Genomic DNA, 25,055 nt, shown 5'->3' with positions numbered 1-25,055 from the left:
ATGACAGATGCCCCAGGTCCTCTGGATGCGGATAAGTCGCTGTAACTCTTAACCTTCCACTTCCCCCGGCTGATGCCTGCTGTGAGGAGGTGCGCCTGGGTGTCACATCCCCTGTCTAGAATGGGGTGACTACAGCACTCTTTATAGAGTCATCAGGAGCGAAGTGAATGGACATTCGTAGGGCAGTTGGCACAGCAGCTGGCCGGCGGCAGATCCTTACTGAAGGTTTGTGCTTTGTGCCACCTGCTGCCCTCTTGTTGAACCCAGGGCTCACCTCTCCAGTGTCCCATGAGTCAGGGCCAACCTCCACCTTCAGTCAAAGAGGCTGATTATTCATTCGTTTTATTAAAGAATGAGTCCCATCACATCACCAGACCGTGACCCTGACTCTATCATGACTCCTGCGAGTGCTGGTGCAGTGCCGTCCTTGGTGCCACTAAGGCGGACATGGGTTTGGGGCGCAGCAGGAGCAGCGTGGGCCTGTCGTGGAGGGTGAATGACAAGGTAATTACCAGCACCTGGGTTTGAGGCCGTTAGGGAGGGAGAAGCATGGATGTTGGAAACAGACCCTGATGGGGGTGCATGGTGCCCATATGGCCACGGCTTCCGGTGTCAGGGTCAAGAGCTCTCGGGCATGCTGAAGGGGTTGCCAGGGATGCCCTATAGCCAGGGAGGGGACGCTGAGATGTTACAGGACTTCAAACGGCACTCACCAAGATGCCTGCTTCCCTGGGGGGTTGGTTATAAATGATTTCAATTTTTTGATGTTTTTATTTTCCAAATTTTTGTACAATGAACATATAGTATTTTCAGAAAAAGATTAGCATTAAAAATAAAGCAATACTCTTTTATTCTTTTTATTGGGTACACAGTAGACCATACCACCTTAAGTGTTCAATGCAGTGAGCACGTACACACACATCACACCCAAGCAGGCACTCGACTGAGATCTAAAGCACTTTCTCAGGCCACACTAGGCTCCCTCATGCTCCAACCAGTCAGCACCCTCCCAAAGGGATCCACTATTCTGACCTCTGCAACCATTGATTAGTTTATATCCATGGCCTTTTAAGTGAAAAAATACTAAAAATATGGCAAATTAATGGATGGCATCTAGAGTTTTCTTTTTCTCAAATTTATATAAACACTCATAACAAATGTTAACTTTAGCGTCACTAAATCAAGTCATTTTGGAACCTCAAGTTATTTAATAGCAATTCCAGACAGAATTACATGGACTATGTATACGTGGTGGAGACTGGGTGTGGCTGACTTGAAGACTGTAGAAGGTGTTCTTGAACACAAGCCTTTGTGGTAGACTTGCTGAGATGTTGGGCCACAGCCAACTTTAGCAATATTAAAGGACTTTTCAAACCTAAAAGTTATGGAGAAGAATTTTGCTTGAATTTACAGTTGCCACACATTTTATAAGTTGATGACTTTCTAACTCTGATAGCTGGGTAGAGGCGCTTTCATGTGCTCAGGTGCTCAGGTCACCCCTGGGGTTTGGATGAAAGAGCTGGAGTTCAGAGCCCGTCCTTAGCCTTGGGTTCCCATAGGCTGAGTGACAATTCACCAAGTCAGAGGTGAGACTCAGATAGGAGCTTGTTAATAGTGTATTTCACACCCCACATCTTGAACCCTGATTTCCCCAAGAACAATTCATCACATGTGGCCACCTCCCATGGTAGAATCTGAAACTACTCAGGTCACTAGAGATTGTCTCTACTAACAAAATTCTCGAAAGAGAATCATCAACTATTATTGCCAACCCAGAGTTCTGTGCACACTTAATACGGATCCTTTCAGTTCATAATGATCAGTTTTCCTTTATGAAAGCAACACATACTAATTGCAGAAAATGTAGAATATAGAGAAAAGCATAAAGAAGATAATTAAAATAACTTGTAATCACAATCTTCCATGATAACTTTAATTAAAATTTCCATGATATTTTTTATTCCTTATTTTCATGTATCCAAAATTGAGATCAGGCTCAATGATTCTCCAAATCATTAAATATTTTTGGAAGACATGGTTTTTAATGGTTATATAATATTCTGTCCCATTAATGTATTATAATTGTATATTTTAAATATGTAGGCTGTTTCCAATATTTACTATTATAAAAAAATGGAGTATTCAGTTATTCATTCATTTATTCAATAAACTGCACTGAGTGTATACTCTGTGACAGGTCCTGTACAGGTGCTGAGGATACAGTTGGGGATTAAAGAACAGATGTGGGCTTTGCCCTTCTGGAGCTTACATTTTGGTGAGGAGGTCAGAACTGAATAATCCAATAAACTAGTCACATAATTTAAAAACGCAACCATGCCCAGAATAGCCAAGACCATCTTGATAAAGAGGAACAAAATTAGAGGACTCACACTTTCCAATTTCAAAACAGCTGGCCTAAGTGTATAGACCTATTGTGGATGGAAGGGGGCTGCCTGGAAGACCTGACTAGCTCAGGAACAAGTAACCACATGAGAGGTCCTGATAATAAAAGTCCCTAACTGAGCAGGTCATGGTGGGCGGTCATGCCCTAGCTCTATAGGATAGACTAATCTTGGCCTTAAGAAGAAGCCCTGCCCGTTGGTTTTGTGAGTCTAGGATGACATACTGAAAATGTCAGAATGATGTCTTTTCTGGACCTCGGGAGATCACGCCCTGCTTGGGAGGGAATGACCTCAGCGTTCTTCCTTGTTCCCCATTATCCACGCGCCTCTGTAAACCACGTATGTTAAATGTTAACTACCCTGCGCCCACCAACATAAAAGAAGCATGTATTTCGCCATTCGACTTTTTATTCAATCCTAAAGATTCCCCACTTTACTTTGTCCTGCCTCCTTAATCTACCACCAGTGGCTTGCCTGCTACCCTCCTTACGCTTCCTCCTGTGTTCTAATATGTAAGATGAGCTACAAAACCACCGTTTTCTCCAGAGCGTTTTCTCAATCCTTTCAGATTTTGCTCCTGGGTCTGACTCTCAACCCTTGGCTCAAATAAACTCTTTAAACCTTTAAGTTTGGAATTTCTTTCTTTGAGGGTATAGACCATGGAATAGAACAGAGAGACCAGAAATAAACCCATTTATATTCAATGGATTTTTGACAAGAGTCCCAAGACCTTTCAGTGAAGAATTGTGTTTTCACCATATGGTGCTGGGACAACTGAATATCCACAGGGTAACGGATGAACTTGGACTCCTTCTCACATCACAGCAAAATGAAGTAAAAATGGATTAAAGACCTAACTGCAAGAGCCAAAACAGAACTGATTGAATCACATGGGGGCGAGTCTTTGTGACCTCGGATTAGGCAGTGGTTTCTTAGATGTGATACCCAAAGCACAGGCAACAAAAGAAAAAATAGATACATTGAACTTCATCAAAATGAAAACCTTTGTGCTTTAAAGGACACTATCAAGAAAGTGAAAAGACAACCACATAATGGGAGAAAATATTTGCAAGTCATATATCTGATAAGAGACTGGCATCTAGAGTATATATAGAACTATTACAACTCAATAATCCAGAGAAAGATAACTCAGAAATGAGACAAGGATTTGAATGGACATTTCTCCAAAAAAGACATACAGACTGCCAGTCATAACGTGAAGAGATGCTCACATCTTTAGTCATTAGGGAAATGCAAACCCAAAGTGCAACGAGATATTGCCTCACACCCATCAGGATAGATAAAGCAAAAAAGACAGACAATAACAGGTGTCGTTTGTGAGGATGTAGAGGAATCGGATCTCATACATGCTGCTGGGAATATAAAATGCTGCAACTGCTTTGGAAACTGTCTGGAAGGAAGTTCCTCAAAATGTTAAACATGGAGTTAGTACAAGACCCAGCAATTCCACTCCTAGCACTAAACCCACGAGAGCTGAAAACATAGTCCAGACAAAAACTTGTACATGAGTGTTCACGGCAACATTCTTCATAAAAACTCCAAAGTAGAAACAACTCAAATGTCCATCAACTGCTGAATGGATAAACAGAATGTGGCATATCTACAAAAGGGAATAATATTCAGCTGTGAAAAAGGAGTGAAATACCGACACATGCTACAACATGGATGACCCTTAGAAAACCTTATGCTGGGTGAAAGAAGCCACAAAAGGGCATGTTCAGCATGCTTCCATTTTTATAGAATGTCCAGAATTGGCAACTCTGTAGGGACAGAATGTAGCTGGGGGTGGGGAGAAAACCGGTAGTGACTGCTAATGGGCTCTTATCCAGGTTTATTTTGGAGATGGTACAGATATTCTGGAGTTAAATTGTGGTGATGGTTGTGCAATATTGTGAATGCACTAAAAAGGACTGACTTATACACTTCAAAAGGGTGAATTTTTATGGTATGTGAATTATATCTCAATAAAAAATAATTACAAAAATCAGCATGTTGAACAAAACGAACTGGAAGCAAGTGGGACTTGACTGCAGAGAGGACCCGAGGTCTGAATGGAAGCAGCACCTGTGCAGGTGACCAGGGAGGAACGTGTTCTGAGTGTCAGGAGCACAGCGTGGAAGGCCTTAGGGCAGGGTGTGGAGGGGCCATACATAGTCTTATAAGAATATAAAAAGAAATCATATCCTGCAGAGCTGGCAGAGGGAGGCACAGTTTTATGAGAAGCGGGAATGTGTTGTGGATGAACAATGCCTGTTCCCTGCATTAATTATTCAGCGTGATGCCACTAGTGTAAAATCCACACCTCTCCGTATTCCTCACAGGAATCCCATTCTACGGGGGTGGGGGGTGAGCAGAGACTCAGAAAGGTCCCTCGACTGGGCGACCGGCAAACAGGTGGCCAACCATGACGTAGGCCTGTGACCTGGGGCCATGTGAGTGCGGAGCCTGCTCTTGTCCAGCATCAGGCAGGAGGCAGACAGGCGTGCGAGCCCAGTAGGGCTTTGCCATTTGCCAGCCAGGGAAAGTGACAGGCGTCTTTCGTGATTTTACAAGAACAGGAGGCGAGGAGTGAAATCTGAAGTCAGTGGTTTTCCTTGTGCACTGTTACATGTGAGTGCTCGGCACAGAGCCACTAAATGAATGTTGACCGTGTAGGTCGGTCTACTTTGCTTGGTGACAGGCCAGTTGGCGTTCAGGCCTAGAGTGAGGTAGCTGTCCCGTAGGACATGCGTCCGTCTCAAAGCGATCATCAGCCGCCGGGAAACTCGAGGCCGGATTCCACCTGCAGAACGCAGCTGGCCGATCTGCACCTGCGGCGCCAGCTGAACCTCGCCTGGATCCCCTCTGGGTTACTGTTCTAGACGGGGCAGAACTGGCACCTGGTAAACTGAGAGAAGTGTTGAAAGTTATTGCCCAATTTTCTCTTTCTTGAATTTTAAAAACTTATTTTGTATAATTGCATATGTATTTGCTGTAACAATACTGCACTTTGTACCTGCCTTCCTTTACTGGGATCAGCCCTTTTCTTCACTCTCCTTTCACAGGCTGGACGCACTCACTCGGTCTAACATAGCTAAGGGGGGAGCCTGTTTAACAGCGAGATATCCAAGTTCCAGCATAATTTCAGGGTCACAGTCAGAGGGTGTTCAAGCACATTACACATCACAAGCCAGTGCAAATCGGTGCTAGTAAGTGAAATAAAAGTTAATGAAAAATTATGATTCACGAGATTCCAGCGTTATCAGCGGCCGTGTTACAAACTTCCCGGCCCCGGTGCTGGAGGGTGTGGAAAGCACCGTCAGTGCCCTTAGCCCGTGCGAATACACGCTACAAACAGTTGTTTAGTACCCGTTACACGCGAGGCACTGGGACGTGGGGAGGAAGGAAGACGCAGCTCTGCAGATTCTTCTTGGACCAAACGTGGAAACCGGTGCTGGAGGCCCTGCTGGGATCGGATGCCCACAGGGCACCCGCAGCCTTCTGCAGGCCAGCCGGGCTGTTGGGGAGTTGACAGGGAGGAAGCGGATGACAATGACAGAGAGCCTTAAAGGTTGACATTTCCTCTATTTTGAATTTTAGCAACATGACTTTCTTACATTCTCTGTGCCCAGCATCGTGACGTGATAAATCAGTGAAAAAGGGGTTGTGCAGACAGGCGAAGGTCCACGGGACAGGGCTCAGCTCTCACAAGGCCTGGACGTGTCGTTACTCGGGGCAGGGGCACTTCCTCGGACAGGTTTCCCCTGCGTGGAAGCCGAGCGCTCCTGTGCCACCTTTCCCAAGTAGCATGCATGCATTTTAAATTGCCTTTAAATGCACACAACATAACATGTACCATTTTAACTACTTTAAGTGCATACAGTTCAGCGGCATTAAGTACACTCACATTGCTGTGTCTAATTCTTTCTTAAGTAATTGAATACGCCAAAGCTTCTAGAATTTTCTCTTTATTACTGTTGTTCTGACATTACACCAAGACATGAGAGTCTTTCTGTTCATTCATTTTTGGGGTTTTTTTTGGTCTTTTTATTGAATTTGTTGGGGTGACACTGGTTAACAAAATTCTACAAGTTTCAGGGGCACAGCTCTACACCGCACCGTGTGTGTTCACCACCCCCAGCCAATGTTCATTCGTCCTTTTGATCTTGTTTGGCACTTGGCGGGACATCTTGAAGGAGGACTTGGGTCTTCGGTTCTGGGAAAGTTTCTCTGTTACCTCTTCTCTATATTCTTACGTCTGCACTATACCCCGGGGGTGTTGAAATGTCTGGATCCATCTCCCATGTCTCTTACACTTTCTTTAACTCTTCCCAGCTCTTTGTACCTTTGCGCTGTTGGTGTTTGGTGTGGTCAGTTTCCCGGTGTCCACTTGCTCCTTCCACACATTTCCGAAAGTGTGCCCATCTCTAGGAGTGGCCTGGATGACGCTGAGCCAATCACTGTAGTCACTTTTCCTGTAGAGGACTCGTTCTGGAGCCAGGACGAAGCCAGAATGAGGTTCTCCAACTAGAAGCACCTTGGAGAGCTCGTTAAGCCCCACGCCCGGCCCCTGCCCCAGAGTTTCCAGTTCCATCGGTGTGGGGTCTGATGCTGTTTCTGGTCAGAGGCCACACTTGGAGAGCCAGCGCCTTGGAGAGGGGGAAAGCTAAGCTTACTGTGTCACGGGAGGAGTCAGGATTTGAACCGAGACCACAACAGATCAGACCCTTACTCTTGACTTTGATCAGCTGCTTCCAGGGCTATCTTTGTGTGGTGGAATGAAGGGGGGTTGTTACCATTTTTTTAAAAACATACTCATTGGATTTTTAAATATAACATCAACTCATCCTGAAAAGCCTAAAACTATACTTTGTGTGTTCTCCAAAGTGTATGTGTTCCCTGCTTTGGTAATGTTTTGAGGGTTACGTGGGAAGCTCCCTCTGTCTCAGGAAGCGCCTGCCCGAGGCGGGGTCTTCCCGGTGTGAGCCTGGGCTAAGCTCGAACACCCCGCGCTCCCAGGGTGCGGGAGCTCGCACTCCGTTCATTGGACACACAGGCTGGCAAGAACATATCCTTTCCCTGACAGTGGGCATCCACCCAACATGCAAGTAGGGCTAACCAAGCCAAGGAAAGTAAGAAGGAAATACATTTATATTATGGTCGAGGAAAAAAAATCATTTTTGCTTAAAAACTAATAAAGGTTCTGTCTGTGTGCACACAGCAGCCTCCCTTCCCCTCAAACCCCTGGAGGTGGCAGAAGAACGAATCCCTAGTCACAGTGGGACGTAGAAGCGAGCATGTCAGTGGACCAGCCCCATAGGGATCCCTGGACGAAGGCCGCCGGTCAGGAAAGGACGGAGGGGCAGCCCCACGCACCCCGCGCAGCAGGGTGGGCACGGGCTCCCGGGAGAGCGCTGCCACCTTGTAGCACGGAGCTGCCCGGAGCTGCTGAGTGGGCCACTCTGGGACTCCCGCCCGCATGGCCACCCCAGCTGGCCGTCTCCGTGCCAGGCCAGGGCGCATGCCCAGCAAGCGTTCGCGCTTACAACTAACGTGTTGGGACAGTTCCTTCCATCTTGGGAAGACGTGGCTGTGATCATTCTGTATATATAGCTTGGCTTTTCACGGACAACCTTACATTCCTTTCCCCAGTAATTATGCCGTCTTCATGAATGAGTACTGGCGACACAGCGTGTTTGGTGGCTGACCACGCTGAGCACTGTCCCCTGGGGGGTGTCTGGTTAGTTTCTTTGTTGTTACAAATAGCAGTTGACAGAGCACCTTTGTCATGAGTCTTTTTCAGTCGCGATAATTATGACCCAGGCCCGTGTGATCCAGAAGTGAAGTTTTGGGAGCAAAAGAATTGTTTTGAGACTTTTTATATGTGTAGCTGGGTTATTTTCTGTGTAGTGATACGCATTTTAAAAAATGATACTTCTATGATGAGAGTAATGCACTTACTCTTATTGCGCTGATAACAAAAGGACTCTCAGCAGCCCCTCAGCACGCTCCCTGTGGCCCAGGGCCAGGCCTGTCCTTTACCTACCTGATCACACACGCAAGCGCGAATGTGCTTGGATCCGGCAGAGGAAACGTAAGGGAAAAGAAGAAATTTGTCCAGATGATCATTGTCTTAAACGAGAGCTAATATTGCCCTGCCTTTTTAGCATTTGCACATGTATTTTATTATGATTTACCTACCGTTTCTCAGGTTTGTGGAATTCCAAGCTATACCCTCTCTTTCTTCAAATAAAATCCTTCAGGATGGATCCTCAACATGAAAACTCTCATCTGGCCATGGTCCTGAAGACAAACACTAGGGCTCTGAACACCCCAGGGTCCCCAAGGCCCCAGAAAGGGGCCACAGCTCAGGCAGCCCCGGGTTGTTGGGGGCCTGAGGCACAGTGGGGCCGCTCTTTTCTGAAGAGTGAGGATGGACCCGAGCACTGTTTAGCAGTTTACAAAGCACAGCGACACACTAAATAACCAGCAGGGGCTTCCTGGGTCCCGGAGGTCCCAGCAGCGGAGAGTGACTCATTCTGAGGCCCGAGTTAGTTCGGGTTTCGGGGAGAGCTCAGGCCTTCTCTGGCTTCCTGCCTCTGCTGCCTGCGAGGCCTGAACACCAGGCAACTCTCCCGGCTGTTCCTGGGCTCGGGCCTCTCCGTCCCTGACCCGCCGGATCCCCTGGGGACCTTCTGCAGTTCTGGCTTCTGCAACAGTGTGTCTCCCTTCCCCAGACCCTTCCCCCTCTGGACTCCTGATGGGAGCACGGGCCGGCTGCCAGGGCCCTAAGGACAGCCCTGGTGTCACCCACAGGCCACTCCTGGCCGTGCTACCCCATGGCTTAAGGTATCCTTGACCTCTGAGGGCAGCTCGGGGCTCTCCGGGGCGAGGGAAGAGCGTGGGGTCTGTGGAGGGTGACGCAGCTGTGACTAATCCTCCGCCTCTGGTTTTCGGGCTTCCAGCCCTTTCCTCTCCTTTGCAGCTGGCTCCGACCCACAGTTGCAGGGAAAGTCTTTATCAAGACTCTCCCCACGGAACAAAGGCTTTAGTCTCAGCACTGCGGGGGCCATCACTCCTTTCTCATGCACAGAAGGAGCAGCATTTCTCCTTTATTTCTTCCTGCTCTGGATGGGCCGAGTTTTTTTTCAGGGCCTTTGTAAGTTGCAGCTCTTTTCTGATGGCTGATTTCTTGCCTACACACCCCCGTTATTTCTTTGAGCTCTAGAACAAGCTCGCTCAGTTTATTCTGTCAGCGACATTCCCACTGCTGCTACCGGAGCTCTGTCTCCACCCCTAGATGTTTTGCTTCTAACATTCATCATTCAGAAAGCAGATTTCATTCCGTGTTCTTGGGTTATCACCTGTAGGAAAAGCGCTGTTTGCCCAAGTTCTTCCGTTTCCTGGAGAAAACCTTCAGAAACTTGATTGGGATGATTTTATTTTAATATCACAAACTTGGGTTTCAGAGGGTCCCTCTGCCAGTGCTAGGCCATCAGCTTCCTCAGATCTGGGACGTCTTGATGTCCTAACTGGGGCTGTGTGTCCCGGGATTATCACAGGAAACGGGGAGCCAAAAGCCGTAATGTTCTGGGGCCCGCAAGGTAGTCTAGGGCTTGAAGAAATAAAACCTGCTGAGATGTGCCATTTTTAGCTAAGTGTGAACTGTAGCTGAGCCCTCAGCCATGCGCACCAGGTGCCTCTGGGACCATGAACTGAAGTGCAGACGTAGGAGTGTTACTGGGGTCTCCAGCCACGTGTGCCAGGAGCTGTGTGAGACGCTCCACAGGCGGGTTTTATTATCACAGCTCCAGGAAGTGCATCCTGTCATCCCATTTAAGGGAAGCAAGGCTCTGGGAGATTTAAGTTTAAAAAATATCCAAAATTAAGGTTACAACTATTAGATGGAAGAACTGTTGTTGAACTAAAGAGTTTTGTTAGGCTGTGCGCACCAAGCCCAATCAAACATGGACAGGGGTTTGCAGCAAAGAAAGTAAAGGCTTATTTAAGGAAATGGCATCAAATCCAGGGTCACAGGGGAGCTTTTGCTCTGATACTGGCTCCCCTGTGACCCCTTGGGGGTGGGTTACATAGGGGAAAATCATTCATCGTGGCCACTAAGGGAGTTAGGGGGTGTTTGGGGCCGTGGTCTCTACTGATTGGGCGCAGAGGGCAGTGCATGTGGCCCTGACATCAGCTATGGCCCCACTGTCTGGTTTCACAAGGGGCTGGTCAGTGAGGTAGTTTCGCTTCTCTGAGCCAACGCAACTGAGGGCTAGATGTTATCTTTAGTTAGACTCTGTCTCTGTGGTCCACAGACCCCAGGCTTTGTTCCTAAGATGATTTGATGCTGACCAGACCTCACTGTCCTGGGGGCTTCATGATTAAGGGGGCGGACGTGCCAGGGAGAGGAGGCAGGAGAGTCAGGGGCTCCGGGGCTGGACTAGGCCAGTTGGAATCAAAAGGAAAGAAGGAGAAAAGCTGACATGGAAGACATGGCGTCTTTGCTCTGTTCCAGAACCAGGATTTGAACTTGGGTAGCCTGTATACAGCACTGATCGGATAAAGGAAGCTTGGAAAGCTAGACCAGCCTCTGTATAGAAAATCTCAGACTTGAGTGGGCATCTGAACCCCGGGGGACCCTGCAGGAGGTGTGGGATGCATTTCTAACATGCTCCCACATGCTGCTGGTGCTGCTGGACGGAGGCCCGTACCCTGAGACCCACTGACCCACACTCACCCTCATGTGGACGGTACGCCATGTCCCTTCCTCAGTTTCTCAGTCGTTGGCCTTTGCCTGGCTTCGGCACATTGCTCCTGCTGCCCGTGGGTCAGCTCCATAGGCATGATTAGTAACCTGGGAGGTCTCTGAAGGCACTGGGAGACCTGCCCAACTTCTTCCTACCTGAGCACCCTAACAGGTGCAGGTAAGTGTTTATTAGTTGTCACATGAATGATATAGGAGATTTTTACAAATAGTCAACAAATGCTTATATTATTAATAGTTGCAATTTAATAATTACTTGGGTGTTTTAAAGTCATTTAAGAGACTTTTTTTGCCCACCACCAGAAGCCTAGAAGGCAAATTATTCAGTAGGCTAACTATAAAATATTCAAGATTTAACAGACTTTTTTCAGGTCCAGCATGGATAACCACCCCATTTAGGGACCATGCTCGAGAACACATAATTCCAAATGAATTTTAGAAGGTGCCTTAGTAGTCACTGAGGGTAGAAATCACCAGGGTTAACTGTTTATAGATTGTTGTAACTTCCTCTGGCCGGGAAGGTTGGGGCTTGAGGAGCAGCTAACCTTTAATTGAGCAGCTCCCAGAAGCTGCACTGGACCTGTCACTCCTGACAGTAGTTCCAGGCACTTCCAGCACAATCCTCAGGACTGTGTCACACACCCGTCCTTCACTGATTTCTGAGGTGGGGGGATGGACTTCAAAGAAGCCCGCTGAAGGAGTAGCCCACTTGGGAAGCCTGGTTGGTCTTCCTGGCCACCTTGCTCTCTGCTGCATCCTCAGAACAAGGTGTCCCGCCAGAGGATGGCGAAGGGCAGTTCCAGATGCCTTGTGACTAGAGTCACCGGATGTTGGCTGACTTTGTGACCAATTCTGCATCACAGCTCAGACATCCAGTTTTATTAAGCATGGTCCTTCGGTGTAGAAAATATTTTATTTTTTAATATATTGTAGTTGTATAAGTAAAAAATGAACACATTCTTGCTTACAGTGTTTAGACAGTATGGAATTATTCAGAGATAACGTTCCTTCCTCACCACCCCTCCTTCCCGCTGCTCCTCCCAGCAGCACCTGCGTCGTTGCCTCTTCTCTGTGCTCTCCTGTCTCCAAGGGTGGACCCGGTGAAGCGAGCATCCTCGGCCCACAGCCTTGGGTGGTCCCATCCTTAGAATTTGGAATGACACTGTGACTTGCTTTAACAATAAGATGCAGAGGAAGTAATAGTATTTTTGGAGACTCTAAACTTAAATTATTTGAAAAATGGCTACAGTTAGAATCATAGCTTGGATGCGCCCCAAGTGTGTAACCACGATTTACTGATAAATGTGTGAAGAAGGGTTCAGATTTTCCCTCTATACAGGTAGTTAAGTAGTGGATATTTTACATGTGCAATTCCATGCACTTATGCATGGCTCAAGTCCTACAAATAGCATTCCTGGGTCAGAGAGCAATCACTTCTTTCATATCCATAGGTAATTCCAAATACCTTCTGGAAGGTTTCACCAGGTCACGCTCGCTGTGGTCACACGCAGCAGGGCCCATTTTCCTGCTCCCTCACCCAGTCCGACCCTTCTGCTGGGAAAACTGTATCTCTTCCTGGCATTGGTTTTGGTCCCTCTGGTCACTGTCTTCACGGATGCGAGCTGGCCAGCTGTCTTCCTCCCTCTGTGAATCTCCTGCTTGGATTCTTTGCCCCTATTTCCTATCGAGTTCACGGGCCTGTTTCACTTACTGCACTTTCTCAGTCTTTTACTTGCCTTTTCATGTTATTTATGTCATTTGTCTCTTCCTACAAATATTATTAATTTTCATGAGCTCACTACAGCCTTTGAGTTTTAGATCTTGTCACAGAAATACCATTCTCTATTTTCTTGTAATGCTTCCATAATTTTGCCCGTAGCTTTAGCTCTTTAATCCCTTTGGATTTATTTTTGTGCAGAGTGTACGACGCGCGTGTTGGAGAGGAACACGCACTCAGACAACCGTGCCCAGCAGCTGTGGGCAGGGCTGTGTCAACCTTTCTTTTCCTGATGCGCAGCCACTGTACCCTCTCATCTGTCGACGGGCTCGGCTTTGCTTCAGTGACTCCCCGGATTGCTCGCCCTTTCCCCCGGGTCCGCTGCGGCCCCTCGCGAGCCCCGCCTCCGCGTGGATATCACGGAACTTTCCCAGTGCCTTCTCCTTTTTACCTTCTTCATGAACTTATTTGTTCTCAGGGATCTTCTTGTGTGACATAAACTTTGGAATTAATTTTTCAAGATCTGAGGGGAAAAAATCCCATTGGCACTTTCGTTGGCATCGTAATAAAATTGTAGATTAATTTGGGGGAGACTTGATATGTTTTTAGTATCAAATCATTCAACCCAGAAATCACAGTGTGTCTTTCTATATATGCAGGTTTCCTTTTACTTATTCCACCCACATTAAAGCTTTTCTTCAGTTTGGTCGTGCACATTTCTTAAGTGTATTTAATATTTTGTCCTTGTGATTTTGAATGAGCTATTTCCCCCATTATACCCCACCTTCCTTTGCCAGCAGTTGCTTCGTTGGAGGCTGTTTTCCTCCCTGGCTTTGTCTTCTCATGCTGTTGAACACACATGTTTTAGCCCGTGTGGAAGCCCTGGACTTTTCCTGTGCTTGACGTTTCAAGGGTACCGTGATGACTGGACGTTTGGGCCTATTACTGATGTTTTGTTTTATATCTTTCCTTGTCTTCTATTTGTGCATTTTCTGTCCCCCCCCCCTTTTTTTTTTCTGCCTGGGCTATTTAGTTTGGGAGCCAGTCATTCTAATTTTTACGGTGGTTTACAAGTTTTACACATGTATGTAAACTTACATTTTTTTATTGCCAGTTCTGGATCTACCTTCACAAAAAACAGTAGCCTTTAGCATGCTTCCCTTCTCTCCAACCTGTTGTTTATATGTGTCCCCTGCTAGCCACGTCGGGATCCTTCTGAGACTGAATTCCCCAGCATTGTAAAAGCCATACTTAGAGCTGTGCATCGACAATTCCTACTGCATAAGGCACACCCGTGCTCTCTGTGGATTCTTTCCCTATCATTGTTTCTCTGAGTCCCTCCCTCCCTCCCTCCCTCCCTCCCTCCCTCCCTCCCTCCCTCCCTCCCTCCCTCTTTCTTTCTGTATTCATAATTTTTTCTGGAATGACTCTTTCCGAGCATGTCTGTGGGTGGTTAACGTCCCCAGTCCTCACATTGCCCTCCCACTGCAAGGCCGGTTTGGGTGGAATTAAAATTTTTGGCCCGACGCTTGTGTCCCTGAGACTTTCGGCGATGCCTGCACATGCGGAGGCCGCAGGGCGCCCCGCGTAAGAAGCCCGCTCCCCCCCCCCCCCCCCCCCCCCCCCGGCGCTTTCAGGATGTCCCTCCCTTGGTCCTCTTGTGCTGAAGTTAAGTTTCCATCCCATCCAAAAGTACAGCTTTGCCCTTACTTCTTCTGGGAGCTTTAAAAATACAAGCAGTAAACATTCCTTTCACTCTTGAATATTTCTCTCCCTGTATTTTTTCTTTTCTTGTTCTGGACTCCGGTGAGGAGATGCGGGAATTCCTGCCCCTGAGCCCCAGCCCGGCCTTTGCATTTTCTTCCATATTTCAGTCTTGTCGGTGCTGGGGGTTTTCTGAGCTCCATTGTCTAAGCTACATAATTCTTCTGTTTTGAACATCTCTGGAAACCATCGATTGAGTTTTCTGTTAATATCTTAAGTCAGTTTATTTTCTCTCTTTGAGGAAAAACCAGGTAAACATGGGACAGAAAAATCAAACAGTCATTTCCAGTGGTGACCAAAACTTAAAGAAAATATTCCTTAGCCTGGCTGACTGGGCGTGGCTCAGCCGCTGAGCGTCAACCTAGGATCCAGGTGATCGGGGTTCGATTCCCGGTCAGGGCACATGCCCGGGTTGCGGGCTCGATCAATGCCTCTCTCATCATTGATGTTTCTGTCTCTCTCCCTCTCCTTTCTTCTCTGAAATCAATAAAGATATATTTTAAAATAAATAAATAAATAAATATTCCTTGGAATGCATTGAAGAAGAAAAACATAGATATTTATAATAAAGGTCACAAAGTCTTATTAAAGGCCACAGGTGATATTTGAAATGGAGACAGCTCTCTTGGCCGTGGATAAAAAGCTAAATAGCAAACATAAGGGCTTCTTTGGATAACATGACATTTCATTTGGAATCTAGTTTTTGAGGGGCGGGGAACCTCACAAAATGGTTTTAAAGTTCTTAAGGAAAAATACATACGAAAGACATAGGAGTGGACAAATGGAGTGTGACAGAGTGAAGTCCCTGCAGAAGTCGGAGTTTCATGCCCCACAGAGCTGCTCCTCAGTCCGGGGGCAGGATGAAGCACCGCCTCGGGTGCTGATCGGGTGCAGCAGCAGCCACCGGGCACTCTCATGGCAACTACGCCACATTCTAGAGGCAAGCTCGAAAAGATTAGAAAGCTAAATGAAAGATACCAAAATTCTTAGGTAAGTGAATACCCAGATAAATAAATAATAAATAAGTATTGTTAAAATAAAAGTTAGAAAATTGTAAGAATCTGGGGATAGGAGCCCTTCTTAAGCAAGACAGGGCACTGCAAAGCCACGCGGAAGGTGGCGGACACGCGGTCGCAGTGATTGCCACAGTACCCTGTGGGCAGTCTGCTGGGTGAAATGTAGAAGCCATCGAGAGAAAAATGACTCAGTGGAAGGTTAGCACCCCATCGGTCTATAAGAAAACGATGAATAACCTAATAGAAAACTAGGCCAAAAATACGAAGTCACTTAACAGCAAAGGAAGTGCAAAAGGCCAATAAACAAGTGAGAAAAATCACATAATTTTACTAGGTATCAGGAAAGTGCCCATTAAAACAAAAAGAGAAATACTTTGCCTCTGACAGCCAAAGACTCAAAAGATGGATGCTTTACAGTGTTACGAAGGGCAGAGAGCTAACATGCTGGGCGTTGGTGCTGAGGACAAACTGCTACAGACCCTTGGGAGGGTAATTGACCTCAGGGCCTTGGCCGTGGCATTCACGTGGCGCTGTGACAGTGGGGTGTGTGGAGTTGGTCGTGGTCTTCACGTAACTCTGTGACAGCCGGGCGGTTGTATTAGCACAGCTCAGGGACAGTACTGGAGGTATGACTTGGCTGTGACCGTGGTGGTGGTAATTACACCTGAGAAGTTAGTCTACGCATAACTGCTACATTAGTCGTGGGGCTCACCCAGGGTTTCATTAAGGCTGGTGGTAGTGGTCGCAGGTCACATTAATTCTGCGATGTTATCTGTGGTGGAATTCACAATCACCTGTGACATTGGTTGTGGTCCTAGTCATATAACTCTGCAAAGCTGGCGGTGACGGAATTCACGTGGCTCTGCAGTGATCAAGGTGGTGAGATTCATTCAGCTCTGCAGTGTTGGTCATGGCATTTGTTATTCTGTGAAGTGGGTGCAGGTGGGGTGGTGGTGACGGTGTTCACACAACCGCGGTGGTGGGCTGGTGACGGTGTTCACACAACCGCGGTGGTGGGCTGGCGACGGTGTTCTAATGGTGCTATGACATTGATAATGATATTTACATAACTCAGTGGTCATGCTGGTGGTAGAATTTTCAAAACCACATGGTTGGCTATCTATCCTCTTGTCTCTGTGGCATCGGTCACAGTGTCACACAGCCCTGTCACAGTGGTAGTGTAAGCACACAAGCGTACACATCGCCTGTAACTGGTAGTTGCTCTCTCTTGCCGTCAGGACGTCGTCTCCGGTGTTATCCCATGACTCCGGGGCTGGCTGTGATCTTCACACGCCGCGATGGTGGTAGAGGTGGCGTTGCAATAGCCGTGTGATGGAGGTTGTGGCACTGCAGTGTTGGAGGCTGTGTCCACAGATGCTGAGAAACTGATCATGGTGCTCCTATCCCCTGCAACATTAGCTTATTGTGGTGGTGGCCTAACTGTGCAACATCACATACCTCGTGACAGTGGTGATGGTGTAACTCAGATAATGCTCTGACCTGGCCATGGTACCAGCAGGCCTCAGAATGTTACAAGTTCAGTTCCAGGCCGCTGCAATAAGGCAGATATTGCAGTAGAGTGAGTCAAATGAATTTTCGGGTTTCCCAATGTATATAAAAGTTATGTTTACACTATACTGTAGTCTATTAAGTGTGCAATGGCGTTATGTCTAAAAAACAATGCATGTATCTTAATCAAAAAAACTTTATTGCTAAAAAATGCTAGTCATCACCCAAGCCTTCAGCGAATCTTAATCTTTTTGCTGGCGGAGGGTCTTGACTCAGTGTTGATGAAAACAGTTCTGCAAGAGGTGACAAAGCAAGCGCAGTGACGTGAGTTATGCCTGCATTTACACAGCTCTGCGACGATGGTGGCGTCGGCGTCAACGCGTCACTGAGGCCGCGATGGTGCTCATCTAGGCCTGCGACGTTGGCAGGACAGTCAGGTGGGTCTGCCTCCTCAGGCTGATGTTGTTAGTCACAGGGCCCTGCAGTGTGGGTGGGAGTATTTGCATAACTGACGACAGTCACGGTGCTAATGCATCTTTGTGACACTGCGGGTGGCATTCTCCTGGATCTGCCAGGACGGTTGCGGGTCCAAGCGGCTCCGCACCCCACGGTGGTCGTGCCGGCCTTCGGTGACTGATGGGTTGGATGCACTGGTCCTGTAATTGCAGTTTGTCACCATCTTCCCATTACCCAGTGATGGCGGTGGTACTCACGCAGCTCACCCCTGCTGGCGTGGCCTCCAAGTAGCTGTGCCAGGCTGATCGAGGTGTTTGCGACCCTGAGGTCGCTGGTTTTAGTCACATGACCCTGCAGTGGTGCTGGGGCCCGTGTGCCTCCTCAGCAGCGCGGGCCGTGCTCTCATGAACACGAGCGGTGCCGGGGCAGTCGAATGGCTGTGAGGTGGTGGCCCTGGTGGCATTCACCCAATTCTGCGGTGGTCATGGTGCTTACATTCCATAGCTCTGCAGCGGGGGGGTGGGCACACGAATCAAGGCAGCGCCCTTCGCGCCATCCCGTCACTGCCATGGTCACCGCAGTTCTCGGAACGCTCCTGACGTGGCGGACTGGGTGCGCACAGCCCCGCCGCCGGGGCCCTGGGAGCACAAGCTCAGGGCTTGATGTGCACTCAGATAAGTTTTCGATGATCCCACGTGGTGGTGTTAATACACCTGTGACGTCGATGACCGTGGAGCTGCGGTGTCGCTGCGGGCCGCCGGGAGTAGGCACTCAGTGCGGCCGGGTCCCGGCTCTGCCGTCCCTCGGGGCGCTGGCGCTCACGGCGCGGCGCCTGGCGCAGGCCCCGCAGCTCTTGGCCGGCCGTCACAGTGTTCAGGTAACCTGAAGTGGTGCTTGTCACAGTCACACACTTGTGATGGTGGCCACGGAGCGTTCCCCTAGGTCTGCAGCTGTGGGTGTAAAATCGGCATAGCTCCGGAGGTGCTGATGATGGTACTTGCATGTCTTTGAGAGGCAGTGATGCCGCTGTGACGCAACTGTGCTACTTCGGTCGCAGCAATTCCTTCACTTTGGGATGTTGCTGCAGGTGGCATTCACGTAACTCTGGCGTGTTGTGACAGCATTGGGGGTGCCAGCTCATGGCTGCAAGGTGGGCCGTGGTCTTCACGTATCTTGGGGACAGAGGCCGTGGCATCCACACAGCTCGGTAACGGCGCCTGTGGTATTCACAGACCTGCGCTACTATTCGTGGCTTTCATGTGACTTGTGATAGCGTCATGCTGCTAACCTGGTTCTGCCATGTTGATCGTGGTGTTCCTGTAACTCTGCAATGGTGGACGTGGTATTTACAGAAGCCTGCGACTTTGGTGGTGGTGGGAGTTACGCAGCCCTGTGACATGGGTGCCTGTGACATGGGTGCCTGTGACATGGGTGCTGGCATTCAGGAGTCTGCGATGTTGGTCACTGTTATCACACCACTTGCAGTGTTGGTGGTCATCTAATTCACGTGTCCCTGCCATGTTGGTCACGGTATCCACATAGCTGTGATGGTGGTGGCGGCAGGTAAATAGCTCTGTGACGTGACGGTGGCAGTTTCACTGACTGTGCAATGGTCAGAGTAAAAGCCACATTTTTTGGGTAGAGAGACTTAGGTTTAGAGAAGTTTTGCTTAAGGTTACATAACAAGACATTACAGAGCCAGGCTCAAATTCAGATTTTCTGACTAATTCAAATGCAGCCTTTTCTGAATTACACCATGAAGTGTCTTCCTGCTGAGGCTAAATTTAAAGGCATTGGTACAAAACATCTGTACCTTCAAACTCCCCGTGGGCTTCAGAACATAAATATGGTATCTCCACCATTCTAGTTGTTTATCTATAACCTTAGTTGTGTCCATATATTAACACACATTCACACACACACACAATTTTCATGTGAGAAAGTTATAAAAAATTTAACTACAAATGTAGATGTGTAAACTGAACCTCTGAAAATTTATGTTAAATAATGCAGAAAGAAAAGAGCTCTCTGGTAAACGAAAATAAAGCGTCTCTGAGGATAATCTATATTCATAGAATCTAAAAAATATTTTTAAATAATAAAATTTAATATTGGCAAAAATGTTGGTATTTTAGTGTCTTTGTTCTTTTTTTTTAAATTATAAACCTCTAGAAGCCTGGTAAAGGACTAGAAATATGAAGCTGAGATGTTGACGTCTGGGTGGCAATTACGGGCACATATGTGTTTAAGCACTGAATTATCCGTTTAAGCTTTCTGCATTTTATGGCATAAAAGTTACACCTCAACAGGAGTTTTTAAAAATGTATTTCTAAGGAAAATTAAAATATTACAGGTTTCAGAAAAGCTGAGTGTAGTGCCAGTCTAAGCGCTCAGGGTATTTTCTTATGAGCATCAGTTATTGCAGTTATAGAAACAGGACTAAGCGTCACCATGAATGTAAAGTTAACCGTGATTAAGAAATGTGTGCGGCTTCCAGGAATGCCTAGAAGTTGTCAGGAAATGTCTGTTCACCTTAGTTCCCAGGCTCATGATTTACGTTTTTTCCCCTTGCAGTACTTGGGGTGCATTGAAGTTCTACGCTCAATGAGGTCTCTTGACTTCAGTACAAGAACACAAATTACCAGGTAAGCCCTTTCGAAAATGGACCCCTGTGATTTTACTTAAGAAAGCAATGTTTTCAGAGGGTAGCAGCCTAGAAATTTCCAAAGGGAAAGGCTGCCCCTTGAGTGCTGGTGACTGGTGACAGGGAGTCAGGACCCACTGTGTTTTAAGACTTCTACATGCTTACCCATATTTGTGACATGTGTCTCTTAACCTGGCACCCTGAAGGACACTCCCACTTCCAAGCGCTTTTTATGATTAAGCTGTAGACAAACAGAGTGTTTATATTTGTTTCTTTACTAAATGAAACTCTAATACCAGATTGATATTTTAAAATTTGCTAAACTCTGTTCTTTTTAAAAAGAAAATCAAGATGTCAGGAGAGAATTTTCCAACAGTATACACAGAAAATATATTATGGGAGTAATAATTTAAAGAGCAGCCCAGCCCAGCCCAGCCGGTGTTGCTCAGTGGTTGAGCTTTGATCCGTGAACCAGGAGGTGATGGTTCGATTCCGGGTCGGGGCACATGCCTGGCTTTCCAGCTCCATCCCCAGCAGGGGGTGTGCAGGAGGCAGTGGGTAGGTGCCGATGCAGTGATGTTTCTGTCTCTCCTTTTCCTTTCCTCTCTCTCTAAAATCAATAAAAAATATTTTAAAAAATAAAGAGCAAACTAGTTCTTTTAAAGTGTCAGTGACTTTGGACAGGTTTATATATTCTCTATCATCAACTAGATTGTGAACTTGAGGGCCGGTTGTGTATTTAAGCATTGTTGTTATAAAATCCATAGCCTAATACAGTTTATATATTTAGAAAAATGCCAATTCAAGTCATCTTGAACAGGAGAACAGGAAAGCTAGGACTGATTCTGTTAAAAAGCTTTTTCCATGGGTGATTAGCATTGCTTTGTCAGTTGTGAAATCGTTTAATCTGAATTGTGACCTCAGAAAATGCCTCATATTTATTTCATTTAAATCACTGCATTGTATATCTTTGGGTTAGCAAGCCAAAGTCTAGAGACTGAGCTTCAGAAAGCCATTATATGTGGTAATTAACAGCTAAATGTGGACACACCTCAATTCTGTGTTTTAAGCACCACAAGATACCTCTCCCTCAATGAAGAAATTCGTGTTCAAAAGAGTTGATGTTTGTCTTTTCTCTAAAACTGCTCAGGACACACGCACACGGTGGGAACACACCAACATTCCTAATCTACACTAAGGGAAGAATCCATCTCCACATATTTGTAGAAAATGGTTTATGAAAATTGCCAAGGCTAAAGAATGGTATTTTGAAGTGAGAACATTTAAAAGAAAAGTTTGAACATTTGCTCAGTGAGTCATCCTGCCCATGACAAGGCACGTGCGGTGCAGTGTCTGTGGGCAGAGCGCTCTGCCCTGTCCCTGGGGTAGTACTGGAACCTATGACGCTATCCACCTTCTCCTGTGTGGTGGCCATTGTTTTTAAAGAGAATTGTCAACTATTTTTACTGAATTCTCTTTATAGATACTAGAACTTCTGAGACAATTCATGTCATCTCAATTGTCCTGAGATATTCATTGAGCATTTACCGCTGGCTGTGGGCGTGCAGAGTGGTGACCAATGTGGGCTGTCCTTCTTTACTATGCCTTCCAGTTTGGGGAAGAAAGGTGCATATGCAAATGCCTGAGGGGCCTGGGAGGGATACAGCCACATCCTGCTCCTTGGGAGGGGTGATGGGCAGGGGTCAAGTGAACAATCCCAGGGCCCTTTTGGGTGAGGGTCTTAGCACTCTGAGGTAGAACCCAAATGGGTAGATGTGAAAATAACATTGTAGAAAAAAGCCATGGAACCGACCTCCAGTCCCATTCTGTTTAGATTTTAGCAAAGGTGCAGCTATGTAGGAGGCTGAGTAAAGCACCACTCTTGGACACATGGCAGTTGGTGTTGAATTCTGGTTGTATCGGAATTGCTTTGGGTTTATTAGACGTTTTGAAAAGTATTGTTTGCTTGTCTCCACAATACTATCTGTCTCTTGCCTCATTTTTATCACATGACCCATTTTTTATTTTAGTTAATAGCTGGAGACCACTCATAGGAAACAATATGACAAATCAATGTCAGAAAGAAGCCTTTGCGTTTAGGAGAATACCCAGCAATAGTGTCTAGATGTGGCACATGGTGGAGCTTTTAAGGCCTCCATGGTAACAGTGTTAAACATGTCTGGGATTAAACTCCACCACTGTGGCTTTATATACTAAAGGCATTCTTGAAAGGTTGTAGGGAAATATAAAATTGCAATTAAGTTATATTATACAGGTTCTAGGAGAACCTGTTTCTGAAATTTTTTAGCTATACCTTTCATAAAAAAACATTTTTATAGAGCCTAGCCGGCACGGCTCAGTGGTTGAGCATCGACCTATGATCCAGGAGATCGAGGTTCAATTACTGGTCAGGGCACATGCCCTGGTTGCAGGCTCGATCCCCAGTAGGTGGCATGCAGGAGGCAGCCAATCAATGACTCTCCCTCATTATTGATGTTTCTATCACTCTCTCCCTCCCCCTTCCTCTCTCTGAAATCAATAAAGACATATTTAAAAAAAATATTTTTATAAACAAATAAGCAATCTCTACTCACCTGTTCCACTATTTCAGGTTTTGGATATAAGTGTCTTTTGAAGGTTTTGACAGCTGAACCAAGTGTCCTTTTGTCGGGTCAGTTTAATTTTATGCTGTGTCTGAGTTCAGATTGACTGTGGTGCTTGCAACATCAGTACTCATGCATTACTGATTTCTTACTAGTAGATAACTTTAAAAACTACCTGGGAGCTGCCATTGCTGTATGCTTAGTTTCAGCTGTGGCTGTGAAATGCCTTGCACACTAATGCTTTGGGCAGAGGAGCTTGGTGGCTTGTTCACACTAATGGGTGCCTGCTGTGTGGAGGATCTGGCCTATATGTGGAGTCCACCTCTACTAATTTCTACCTCAGTGGCTGTTGTGAGAAGCAGGACAGTTTCTACATCTGTTGCACATAGAACAGGGTCTGGCAAAGAGGCAGCCTTGTTTATGTGTTTGCTCTGCCTCATTGCCTGAGCTTGTATTCAGCACAGTGGGTGCAAGACCCCAGTATTCAAAAAAGAAGGGGTGTTCGTGAGCATGAGAGCAACCGAGGTTGTCTAGATGGTGGTCTCAGCAGCTGCTGCTTTTCTGGGTCAGTCTGTTGGTGGGGTGCAGAGAGGAACTGAGAGAGATGGCATTTGTGAAAGTCTGCCCAGGGGACAGAGATGCACTCCAGAAGAAGAAATAGCTTCTAAAGAAGGAAAGAGCTTTCCAACGTGCCCTTAGTTGCGAAACCCAGTATGACCTTACCCACTAATGTGTCCCCTGTCCAGTGCGGTTTTAGAATGTGGCATAGGGCGCTTCCCCACACCCTGTAGATTCGCAATGACATTGCCCTGTTGCAGGCGATCAGAAATCCCGCCGCCGAGAACCATGGATCTTGGCTATTCTAGTGTTTCTCAAACTTGCCCGTCTGGCTGATGGAAACTGGTTTCATCCCTCCTCACCACCAGCACACTGCATAGGCTGTGAAACCCCTTAGAAACCACGTTCTCCTGCATGGGTTCATACCACGCAGTGCAGCCCCTGAGGGGTGGGAAGGAGGGTCGCAGGTTGGCGCTGCCGTTGGTGGGTGGGGGTCCTAGATCCCGGTGGGGGAGCAGTCAGACACCCCTGCTTTCATCTGAGTTAGGCCACTGGATTTCCACATGATGTTATGTGGCCAACGCTGGAAAACCGCTGCTCCAGTGTCTGGCCTGCCCTGGCCTGAGCCTGACTGTCAGACATCACACCCTGAGAAGCCCTGTCGTGTGACTTCTCTCACTGGAATTGGGGGATGGCTTGCATTTCCAGCGAGATGAGTCAGGGGAAGCAGTGCTATCTGACCTGACTCCTGGAGAGCAGCCGGCTGCCCGCCCTGCAGTGTTAGGAAGCCCCGATGTGCCCTTGGCCACAGCCTTACCTTCTTTCTCCTTTCCTTTGATTTCCTCATCTGCTGATTTTAATTTTATTTATTGTGTTAAATTTTCCCTATTATTGGAAGTCATCTTAAGCCATTTTTAGGACATGGGAGGCTATAGATCTATGCACAACTATGCCCAGAGCTCTAGAGAGGTGGCAAACGCCTGACATGTATTTTGGGTTGTAAACGACTCCACTGACTTCCTGCGCTGCTTGGGTAGCCAGGTACCGGCCAGGCCTGCTTTCCCTCAGGGTTGTGCAGACACCTGGGCTTAGCCACGTGTGGCTTTGCTACACTTTCAGGGTGGGCTCAGCTAGATGTAAATGTTGTCCAGGGCCCAACATAAACCCGCTTTTCCCAAACTGTAGAGAGTGAGCAATTGAATCTAGCTTAAGTACTTTTGTTTTTCTTACTTTGAAAGCTGTCATAGTTTCAATGGGCCCCGAAGACCCTGGCTGGGCCCAGGCCTGCACCGCACCGCCCGTGGGTGTGGTCTCCTCCCCGCCCACCACGCCCAGGGCTCTGCTTCAGAATCTGGTGTTTTGAAACTTCTCCAGGAACATGCATAAAATCCCTTTAGTTTGAAAACTAAAATCAAAACCTGCAAAAGGAAAACATCTTTCTTTGGGAGGCATTTTCCTTTCTTCTTACTCAGCGTACCGGCGGGGTCTCTGGAGGCTTGTTTCTGACGTCGGATGTTGAAGTTCAGAGCAGTGACAATGCCTCTCACGTGACCCCAGCACAGGGCAGAGTGTGAGGAGCACAGGCTCGCCAGCAGCAGGGAGGGACAGTGCTGGCACAC

General features: G+C 47.2%; 1 protein-coding gene across 1 annotated transcript in view; it reads left to right on the top strand.

Moving 5' to 3' along the window:
* Window positions 1–25,055, top strand: part of SHC3 (SHC adaptor protein 3) — a gene marked incomplete at both ends in the record, with an annotated part of 115,459 nt that overhangs the window by 14,959 nt on the left and 75,445 nt on the right. The window contains one exon of the mRNA XM_081150843.1: window positions 20,206–20,276. Within this exon, the coding sequence (XP_081006969.1) occupies window positions 20,206–20,276 (71 nt within the window). The remainder of the gene's footprint in view (window positions 1–20,205; window positions 20,277–25,055) is intronic.

Source organism: Miniopterus schreibersii, assembly GCF_964146895.1.
Source record: "Miniopterus schreibersii genome assembly, chromosome: 11".
NCBI classification, from domain to species: domain Eukaryota; kingdom Metazoa; phylum Chordata; class Mammalia; order Chiroptera; family Miniopteridae; genus Miniopterus; species Miniopterus schreibersii.
The sequence above is the reverse complement of the archived record's forward strand: the minus strand, read 5'-3'. Positions and strand labels throughout refer to the sequence as shown.